Source organism: Watersipora subatra, chromosome 4, assembly GCF_963576615.1.
Source record: "Watersipora subatra chromosome 4, tzWatSuba1.1, whole genome shotgun sequence".
NCBI classification, from domain to species: Eukaryota; Metazoa; Bryozoa; class Gymnolaemata; order Cheilostomatida; family Watersiporidae; genus Watersipora; species Watersipora subatra.
In genome coordinates, this window is record NC_088711.1 from 15,906,430 (window position 1) to 15,918,051 (window position 11,622).

An 11,622-nucleotide genomic window follows, 5' to 3' on the forward strand; every position below is an offset into this window, starting at 1 on the left:
CGAGTTAACCTTGTGTTTGAGATGAAATGTTACATTTTATCCGAGGGCGAGTTATCCGAGTTTGACTGTACTTAGCCGTGAAAATTTCCCAAAAAGTTGGGGCTGGCCAGCCGCCCCAGGGAATACTGGCCTGTATGCAATACAGCTAAATATGTACTAAACAATAAATCCGACAACAGATCATAACTCACAGTTATTAATAGATATTCTTGTCAACAACCCTGTTATGTGCATTTAGGCTTAATGGGGAAAATAGGAAGTCCCTCGTATAGAAAAGTAAATAATGAATGTCTTATGCTAATGACGGTCGAAAAGAATAGAATTTTACCTACTGAATAATGGATTTACCAATATCCATAAACAACGTAAGCAACAAGCGACCATTATGCTTTTCGCCATTATGACCATATCAACGCTTGAGGAAGCACGTGGAAAAACGAAGGATTGGCAAATAGTCTCACTAAAGTAAGTAGAACTTAGCTCTCTCTCCTCTTTCTCTCCCCCACTCTCTCTCCTTTCTGTATCCTCTCTCACTCCTCTTTCTCTCTCCTTCTCTATCTCCTTTTTCTCTCTCCTCTTTCTCTCCCCTTCTCTCTCTCTCACTCCACTCATATCTCCTCCTCCCTCTCTACTCTTTCTCTCAATAAGATATGATCAGTGAGCCTCATGACATGCTCAAAAAGTGTGATTTACAGTTTTTTCCAATATGTATATTGCAGTGGCTTGATATGTCAGTCGTTTTATGATGGTGAGAAGTAGATGCAACTTACTCTGTACATATATTACACCGACAGCGCAAATATATGGTTATATATTATTTAGTTCACTCAACTTTCTGCAGCAGGGTAGAGCCTTGACTACACTGAATGATGTTTAGGAACCCCAAAGTTTATCTATAAGCACAATCGATGCATTAGTAGTTATACAGGTCAATTACTGTTCGTTAGTAATGCTTGTTGGCATATTGGCTGATGATATTCCAAACGAATTTCGACGTTCAAGACAATTTTCAACACTTTCGTTCCATTTTGTTTCTTTTAAACACTTCGGGCTTATATCCCGGTCAGATCTAAAAAAGATAACGATTTGTGAGTTTCTAGCCCGCAGTTCCTAACTCGGTTTGAAAACTGTGTAACTGTGTTGGCGATTATATGTAATCAGTAGTACCATGGACGTAATGGATTTATTTAATAGAAATATAACTGTTTTGTAGCTAGACTAATATTTGCTGAAAAGACAGGTTCCAATATGTATTTAATAGAAATATAACTGTTTTGTAGCTAGGCTAATAATTGCTAAAAAGTCAGGTTCAAATTTGTATTGTAATTAGAAGAAAAAGTAAAACGGTTTTGTGGGCAAGCCAAAACCTGCTGTAGTCATACAAAATAACCATTTTGCAATGTAGTACATACGTAATAGTTCGTAATAATATTATCAATGTACAAGCTCTATTCAAAAGTATACTAAAAACCATTTACAACAACAGCCTACTACAACTACTCAGTGCAACTAGCATTAGCAGTTTTGTCGTTGCATAGAAACGACCTTATTAACGCGCAGTTATATTGTAGGCGCCGAAATTAATTTACGTGTACATTCCGCAACCGATTTAGGAATTGCGGCTAGAAACTCACAAATCGTTATCTTTTTTAGATCTGACCTTATATCCCTGCTAATAAGTTAAAATTAGCACACTTCCTAAATATACTTAGCCATGAGATTTGAGCAAAGCATAAGTATTTTGAGCAAGGACTACACACCAAACCTAGCCGGTATCAGAGCCGTATGGTTTCACTGAGTCCCGCGACCAACAGAAGCGTATACGGGATTCCAAACAAACCGGCCATGCCCACTATTTTTATATAAGTTATAATGGAGAGGCCGCAACATTAACCACAAAAAATCACTCCCATGGGCAGTCGCTCTAAAATTGATGGTTGCATTATAAACTATAAAACTATAAACTTGTGAAACTATACGACACTGGCCGGTATTAGAAAGTTGAACATTGGAAATTCCAAGTCATAATGGAATTTCCATTAGCCAGTAAATAAAAATTTGGGAAACTCCAGCTTTTGTAGCGCGCATGGGTAGCTCAGCAAAGGAGCGTGACGCAATCACTGGTTATCACAGAAATAGGTAACTTACTAAAGGTAAAACTAGGTATCTTATAAGTATCTACCACTCGCTCTCAATGGGCCCTACTATGCCATCTGTTCATAACAGATATGTTAAAACTACTAGCTGGTGAATGATACATTATGTCATCTGAACTCAACTATAACATTTCAGCAGTTTTTAACTGCTGGGGTACTGACCACCCTCTTTTACTTATTTTGATTTCTCTGTTTACATCAGCTGTGTCTCATCTTTACTTTTGCAGGCACAAAGAACAAGCATGAAGCCAAAAAATGCATGCACTACATTCGTATTTGGCATGGTGATTAGTGTTGCTAGTAAACCCACTGATTGCAATTATAAGTTACCTGACTGCACTACCGCAACTGATCTTGACCTACATTTTTACACTAACTGCTACGTGCCTAGCTCAGGAATAACAGACCTATGTGAGAACCTCTGTGGATGGGATCTGAATGCATTGTCATATGAATGTACGAGGTATTGCCCAGGTCAGTGAAAAACTATATTATTTATATTATTTACGCCGACTTTTACTGTTTATTATTTAATTCATTGTGTCACATGTCATTCTACATCATATTACCTTAGTTTATATCACATAACATTTTTTTGTAATATGTTATACTGGTATCCTGGTGGTCTAGTGCGCTGTGGGAGATTATATAAGTAAATCAGAAGGTTCATATCAGCTTATCATATATGCTGATCAGGTAGAGCACAGAGAATCTGGAGTTCTGGAAGGTGATTGAGTTCCTGAGGTGTTAGAGTGTCCATCTACCATGTTGAATGTCATGAGTTTCAATCTCAGGCTTTGGACATTCGAACAAACATAACTTTTATTATTATAGTAAAGATTATAGGAAATGCTGTCTGAATTATATATATTATAATATGCTCTATGGCATTATGCTACATTATCTCACTTTATATAGTATTATATTATTTCACACTGCATATTATCTGAATATGTAAACTTCTATACTAATAGAATATGAATAATCTAAAAGGATTATCACGTCCTTTAGTCAAAATACATTTAATCTCTAAATTGCATAAAACATCTAGTAGTGAATATTTCAATTCTTTTTTGTGATTTTGCTAGACATTTGCTTGTTTCATGGCAAAACTTTTACTAAAACAATTTATTAAATTAAACATATTTACTAAACTGATTCCCTGAACTTACCCACATACTTGTTACTAAAACTACAGCGATTAAATGCTTCTAACTCATTCACACTCTCTTTGAATTCATATACATTTGTTTTGCTGTCATTTGAGCTCTTTTGTCATCTGAGATGGTTAAGTGACAATTAAACGCAAGTTATTCTACCTCATCCATTTAACAACTATGGTTTATATGTTGTTGAAGAGTTCATTGAAGTCTGTGTAAAGCCTCGACACGATAACATGACTAGCCAACCATCATCTGTCACTACTCCAGTGGCATCAAATTCTCAGACTACTTCTGAAGTAGGCGCTTCCGAGCTATCCACTGCACCTGGCGGTACAAAAATGGCTGTCACACAGCTTATAACTGAGGTAGGCAGCCGTCAAACATCAGCCAGCTCAACTCAACCTCCGACGCCTGCAAAGATGAAGAATGGGAAAAACCATGACTGTATAGAATATTCTAGAGCTCAGGCAAACATTCAAGGGATTGTTCCACTAGTTCTTCTGCTATTCGTTAGCATCGCTCTAAATTTTGCTGGCTTTGATACAACGACATTCAAATATCGTAAGTAGCTATCCCACTTTCTTGCTTTGTCTGTTTCGAACATTCCCTAGTCACTATCAGTACGTTTCTTTGAGCAAGTAGTTTTAAAAATCAAAATCTTTGAAAAAAGAAGCTGATAGACCACATTATTTGAGGGTAACGGAGTATAAAAATGGTTTCATTATAAAAAAAATCTATGCTATAAAGTTATTAATTTTAGGCTTTAGTTGACCATCAACTTATCATTCAGTATACTCGTAGAGTATCATTGCATATGGTTATTATTCTGGTAAAGAGTTCATTGTTTAAAAATGTTTGAATATTCAAACTAACAATAACCGATAAGAAATATTTGAAGTTATGTTAACAATACTTATAGAGAGCTATTGATGGAAACTTATCGAATAAGCAAATGTTAGACTGAGCACCATTTAACCAGCGCGATGCGGAAGTCTTGGGAAACCGCTAGTAGTACTTGAGCTTGCTAGTCGAAGATATTTATTTGGTCATATGACTTGCAGTTCTTAAAAGACAGCATATAAAAAGTAATGAAATTGAACTGCTAGCACTGTTTCTTATCCCACATGGCTGGTTTACACGAGGATGAATCTCTAACAAAACGACGAGAAACATTAGTTTTGTTTGGGTGAACAAAACATTAGTTTTGTTCACACCATATCAGAATTTGTCCAACTCGCTCACCCAGCCAATGACAATGCAAGTTATATTCTGAGCGAGCGTGAGCGTAACAGTCTTCCTGGATTGATAGTAACTAAGTCACTTACGGGTGCATTTGGCTATCTCTTTATATATATTTATTTATTTCTCACCGTAAAGCTACAAACAATAAAACACTTATTACAACATTAAGATGGTAAAAGGCTACACAGGTTTTTAACAGTTGATAAAAAAGTGATTGATAATTGACCAAACAGAATGAGAAACATGAGCAAGCTATATATAGAATACATTTATAGTGATAAATAACATAACTCTCTGACCCTTTCCATTAAATAGTTGATAAATAAAAGGCTGTTAAGATAAAATAGTGTAATAAAATTGCTAAGTTTCACAACCTTGTAGTAGGGGAATATTTGTGAGAATGACTCCAAGAATCAACATTTAGCCAAGCTATGTGAAAACACCCTTTTTAGAGTTTGGTGTCAAACAACTACCAGATTGTCTGGAAACAGATTTGATGGGATACTATGGTTAAACGTAGGAATGGACCAACAACACTGCGACTGCAAAGTCAATAAACCAGTTACCTAATTGAAAAGGAGACTGTAAAATTTTATAGCTAACTGGCAGACCATTACACTGAACATCATTACTTTTTTTGAACAATTGGCCACTAGCATTGATCTAGCTTCATCCAATAGGAAGGCTACAAAAGCTATAACTGTCCAATCAAATCAATTATCTTCCCTAATGATCTTATTGAAACCTAAGATGACTTGATCACTGCATAACAGATATATCATTTTGGCTGAAATAATTTTGTTACAAGATTTCGGTATAGATTCCATTAGAGATTTCTCTTTGTGAGTTAAACCCTAAGCTTTGTTACATGTATTTCTTTATCTTGTATATGCACGCAGTAGACCCGTGTGTTAGATTATGGGAAATTGTAAGGTTTATTGTCAAAAAAACTGTTTATTTTAGAGATACTTAAGTTAGCAGCTCGAATTAACCTTGTATGATATTGGTATTTAGTATTTACATAGTGATAAAAGAGCACTAGCAAAAGGAGATATGATAAACTATATTTTGAATTAGATAGTTTAAAAATAGCTCTATGTTGTACTCATGTTTTTGTAGGAATGAGCAGATGCCACCGCTCTTTCTGGTCTCCACGTAAAGATCATGGTAACTATTATATTTTTACAACATTTACATATTTGTTTATTTCGTGATACAGTGTGCGGGTCAGAACACAAAAGCATCATTTTTTTAAATTAATAATAAAAATGGTATGTATCTTTTTCAAAATTCTAAAGATTGATATCTAAGCATTCAACAATCATTCAAGAGTTCAGCTAAATGTACATTGACCCATAGTCGGACAGGTTTTGTCAAACTTTTCATGAGGCGATAAAGTTCAAAAATTGATTATTCTCGGCCGACCAAAAATATTAAAAAAATTAAGCTAATTGTAGCTTGAATTTGCAAAGCATCACTTGGTTGCAATAATCAATCAAAGCTGATTGAGTGCAGTTCTTCTTCTCATGCAAAACAAGTTAGCCTGTGGTAATTAACGCATATTATGCATATCTGCACGCATGATATAAATTGGCAACATATATCAATCAATATACAAGCATATAAATATTTTATTTTTATATCAGTCGATATACAAGTATATATATAATATCTACTTGTATATCGACTGATATAAAAATATTTAGATATACACTAGGTAAACTCTTGTTGTTGCACGGGTAATAAAAATAATCACCCACTGAGTTTGAGTAACTCAAGCTAGTAACTCAAGCTAGTAAACGTCTTTACTATAACAATCATTGTGAAGCCAGTTTGATGTTTTGCATAATGTTGTTACCCGTAATGTTAAGCTGGCCAATAGTATTTTCGCAAGAGCTACATAAGTATGTGCACACTCCTTCCACAGTTGGAAAGGACAATATAGCGTCGTGGTTTAGCATGCCTGTCGGCAGACCTGGAGGTTCTGAGTGCAAATCTAATGTGAAGTAGATTTTCTATCCCTAAATTTTAATCGCTATAATTAGATACATGAATGCCAGGCGCCATACGTTTGTCTTTTTTCACACAGTAACCTTTCCTAGTAATGGAAAGAAGGACAGACATGCAAAAAGGATAGTTTCAGCTCCAAATTGCTGTACACATGTGTAAATGCATATATGTAAGTACATGTAAGTCCATAAAGCATCTAATTACATTTTTGTTTTCTACATTATTTAGACCATGATGACTCAGAGGAAAATAGCGATATAGAAGAAAACCAAGATAGTGAAAACAATAGAAAAGGTTCTGGAAACTACCTTCTTTGGTAAGCTTTTCATGTTTTGATAGCAGATAGTGACTAATAGTAAATACCAACTTTCTATTGCAATAATAACATAATAATGATAGTAAGCGCAAACTGCAGTTGTTTGTTTTTCAAGAATCCAAAATGAGATAGCCTAGTCTTAGATTGGCCTAATAACCGTGACCAACTTTAGTCGATTTTAATCTTGAAACATCCTGACAGTCAGATCACCTCAAACTTGAAAAAACAATCACAAAAGATAGAAAATACCGATACTTTCTAATAAAATCTACTAAAGCTTTGAGTAAGTTAGTCTTTAATATGTAAACAGACATGTTTGAATTGCAATTAGAAATTCAGACATGTCCAATTCCCATCCAAACTTGAAGAGGCATCTAGAGAACTTGTTGGCACCTAAAGATAAAATTGTGCGCTCGCAACTTGAATTCTTGCACAGTAGAAATTCTGCATCAACCCAACTAATAAAACTTGTGATCGTAATGGTAATGCACGATCTCCCTTGACTCTCTGCTGCTGTAAGATCTCTGTCCATTAAACTTATTTCTTAAGATATCTAGTCTCCATCAGTAAAACATAAAACTGACTGAATATGCGTTCTACAACTATCAGAAGAAACAGCTGATCCTAGCGTCAGATGAACGTTAGCTAAAAGCTTTAACTGGAGCCCATAATAGACTAGATAAGACTAATAGGCAACAATTTGCTTTAATTGTAGCTCGAACAACAGAATACAGGAACCACAGCAGTTTGACACATCCAAAAGGCAGCGTTACTGTGACAAAGTGCAGTTAGTTTCCAACTAATCACATTGTCGGAGCTTTCAATCTTTCCGCCAATAAAGAAGATTACCAGTCTTCCCTCCCTCCTAACCTTTTCACTGAGAAACTTATAGACTTTTTGCAACTTAGGAGGAATTGGCAGCCAGCATTTCATTAAAGAGAAGCTCTGACCGTTCACAACCTGTTCACTGCTGGGAGAATTCAAGACTTGTATGAATACTGATATAATAATAGTGGTGGCGTGTAACAGCGAGATGTCTGTGTTTTGTCATACAACTAGATTCTGTTGCTACTATTAATTACAGTACGCCTAAACAGAGCAAATATAGAAATGTCTTATTTTCTGGGTGGATGCTTTAATGTGAAGGCATAATGTAACTGCCAAATGTCTAAAATAATGATATATAATAATATTATTATCCAAGAGTCAATATGCTAAGATGGGAAGGCAAAATCAAACAAATATCAGGTATCCCTGTATGCTCTGGCTTTGGTAAAATACTTAAATGCAAATGTGCAATACAGCTAAATATGGTACGGAACAATAAATCTGACATTAGATCATAAATAACTCACAGTTATTAATAGATATTTTTGTCAACAACCCTACTATGAGCGTTTAGGCTTAATGGGGAAAATATGGAGTCCCTCTTATAGAAAGGTAAATAATGACAGGTCATAAGTTAATGACGATAGCACAGAATAGAATTCTCCCATCTGAGCACCCATCACCACCCATCATCCCATCACCACTCTCTCTCCCTCTCTCTCTCACTCTCTCACTCTCTCCTTCTCTCTCTCACTCTCCCATTCTCTCTCTCACTTTCTTTCTCCAAGTTTTTCCAATATGCACATTGCAGTGATTTGATGTCAGTCGTTTTATGATGGTGAGAAGTAGATGCTACTTACTCTGTACACCTATTACACCTGCAGCGCAATCATATGGTTATATATTGTTTATTTAGTTCACTCAACTTTCTGCAGCTGGGTAAAGCCTTGGCTACACTGAATGATGTTTAGGAACCCCAAAGTTTATCTATAAGCACAATTGATGCATTAGTAGTTATACAGGTCAATTACTGTTAGTAATGCTTGTTGGCATATTAGCTAATGATATTCCAAATGAATTTCGACGTTCAAGACAATTTTCAACACTTTCGTTCTATTTTGTTTCTTTCAAACATTTCAGACTTATATCCCTGCTAATAAGTTAAAATTAGCACACTTTTCCTAAATATACTTAGTCATGAGATTTGAGCAAAGCATAAGTATTTTGAGAAAGGACTACGCACTAAACCTAACTAATATTACAGAGTTGGGCGGTGGAAGTAATGGAATGTCCATTAGCAGGGGCTACAAGCTCAACAGTGAGTGTGACGCAATCACTGATTATCTATTACTCATGCTCAATGGGCCCTACTATGCCATCTGTTCATAACAGATACTGTAAAACTACTAGCTGGTGAACGATACATTATGTCATCTGAACTCAACTATAACATTTCAGCAGTTTTTCCTAGCTGGAGTGGGATCACCCTTTTTTACTTATTTTGATTTCTCTGTTTACATCAGCTGTATCTCACCTTTACTTTTGCAGTCACAAAAAACCAGCATGAAGTCAAAAAATACATGCACTACATTCATATTTGGCATGGTGATTAGTGTTGCTAGTAAACCCACTGATTGCAATTATAAGTTACCTGACTGCACAACTGCAACTGATCTTGACCTATATTTTTACACTAACTGCTACGTGCCCAGCTCAGGAATAACAAACCTATGTGAGAACCTCTGTGGATGGGATCTGAATGCTTTTTCTTATCAATGTACGACGGTATTGCCCAGGTCAGTAAAAAAAGCTATATTGCTTATATTATTATTTATGCCGACACTGACTGCTTATTATTTAATTCATTGTGTCAGATATCATACTAATTCATATTACCTTTGACTATATCACATAAAATTTTATTATAATACATTACACTAGCACCCTGGTGGTCTACTGCACTGTGAGAGATTGTATATGTAAAGCAGAAGGTTCATGTCAGGTTATCATATATGCTGCTCAGGTAAAGAATCTAGAGTTCTGGAAGGTGATCGAATTACTCGGTGTTAGAGTGTCCATCTACCATGTTGAATGTCATGAGTTTAAATCTCAGGCTTTGGGTATTTGGTCAAACATAAATCTTATTTTAGTAAAGACTGTATGAAACGTTGTATGATGTATATATTATAATATGCTCTATGGCAGGGGTCTCCAAACTTTACAGCCAGAGGGCCACATGAACTTTCAGCCAGCATGTTGAGGGCCAACAAACCGTATACCGCTGATCAAAGAGCAAATATTTTAATAAAATGAAGTACATAACACAAACTTCATTAGTTAAGAAAATATTTATTCAAAATTTAAAGGTTAAATTTCAACCAAGAGTAATATCATAACAAAATCACAATTAGTCTGTTCAGTTTCCTCAATGTGAGTGGTGAAATCGGCTTTTTGGTGACAAAATTGTGAAAAAGTCTGGCTTTAGATTTGAGGCCTCAAGCATTAGAAGAGCCCTCAGATTTTCATCTGACACGTTTCTTCTATAACAGTTTTTCACATACTTCATTCTAGAAACAGTTTTTTCACACAAGTAAGTGGTGCCAAACATAGATAGCAGTCCTGCAGCAAAATGCCTCAAATTTGCATGGTCCTCTTTAGGTAAGAATTGGTAAAATTGAACAAGCCCTTCTTTAAATTTATCCCTCAGCGAGCCATTTGCTTGTAGCTCAATCACCTCTAATTGTAAACTGTCGGCTGTAGGTTCGAGACCCTTATTTTGATGACGTATTCAATTTATTATTATTATTATTGTTTTTACATGTCATGTTATCATGTGAAATGAAAGGCCAATAAAAGGCTCAATATAAAATGTCTCGTAGCACTAGTCTATGACAAACATCCGTATCAAATATAGATGCTCGCTACTTTACAGTTTCGTTTCAGCTTCGTCTAATCGTCTAATCGTAATCTGATCATGTAACCCATACTTCCTGCCAAATAGCGCGAACAATTTCTGCAGCATTTTTCGACCATCACAGGTGAACAACAGGCTCCTCATGTTTATTAGAGGATGATATGCTCCCTCTCAAGCTAAGATTAAAAAATTAAACTCATTTTTGAGCTACGTTTTCAGATATCAGTGGACAATATCAGTAAGGACAATAGACATGGTTTTATTGAATGCGTGAAGTATATTTAAGAAAATATTTCGACGAATAAGGTTACATGAAAGTGTAAGCAAAAGCGCATCGTTTTCAACTGCATCACATTTGAGCTGTTTTGAGAGGGTTTCCAACCTACGGCCGTTTTTTGTGATGGCTGCGATTAACTGTTCATTTTTGAGTTTTTAAGAGCTTGTAATAATATTGCCACATAACTTGCACCTACAACACAACAGAGTAAGACATGGTAAATCTCTTAATACCAAATAACTGTAATGTGAATTTTGTTGCAAGTCAACCTTTAATAACAAATTACTAAACTGCACTTATTTACTAAACTGATTTACTGAACTTACCCACATACTTGTTACTAAAACTACAGCGAGTAAATGCTTCTAACTCATTCACACTCTCTTTGAACTCATATATTTTTTGTTTTACTGTCATTTGAGCTTCCTTGACATATGAGATGGTCGAGCGACAATTAAACACAAGTTATGCTACCTCATCCATTTAAAAACTATGGTTTATATGTTGTTGAAGAGTTCATTGAAGTCTGTGTTAAGCCTTGACACGATAACATGACTAGCCAACCATCAGCTATCACTACTCAAGTGGCATCGAATTCTCAGACAACTTGAACTTTTGGCGCTTGCGAGCCATCCACCGCCCCTGGTGATACAAAAATTGCTGCCACATGTATAATTGAGGTAGGTAGCAAAGATATGACATCAAAACAAACATCA

The 11,622-nt window shown here is 35.5% G+C and overlaps 1 protein-coding gene across 1 annotated transcript; it reads left to right on the forward strand.

Annotated features, from left to right (window-relative positions):
- The first annotated feature begins 342 nt into the window (after positions 1-342).
- LOC137394695 (uncharacterized) lies at positions 343-8,008 on the forward strand. The gene is made up of 6 exons (XM_068081458.1): positions 343-465; positions 2,384-2,630; positions 3,515-3,880; positions 5,681-5,728; positions 6,800-6,887; positions 7,603-8,008. The coding sequence occupies exons 2-6, from the start codon at positions 2,399-2,401 to the stop codon at positions 7,688-7,690; spliced, it is 822 nt and encodes a 273-aa protein (XP_067937559.1). The 5' UTR covers positions 343-465; positions 2,384-2,398; the 3' UTR covers positions 7,691-8,008.
- Positions 8,009-11,622: the final 3,614 nt, after the last annotated feature.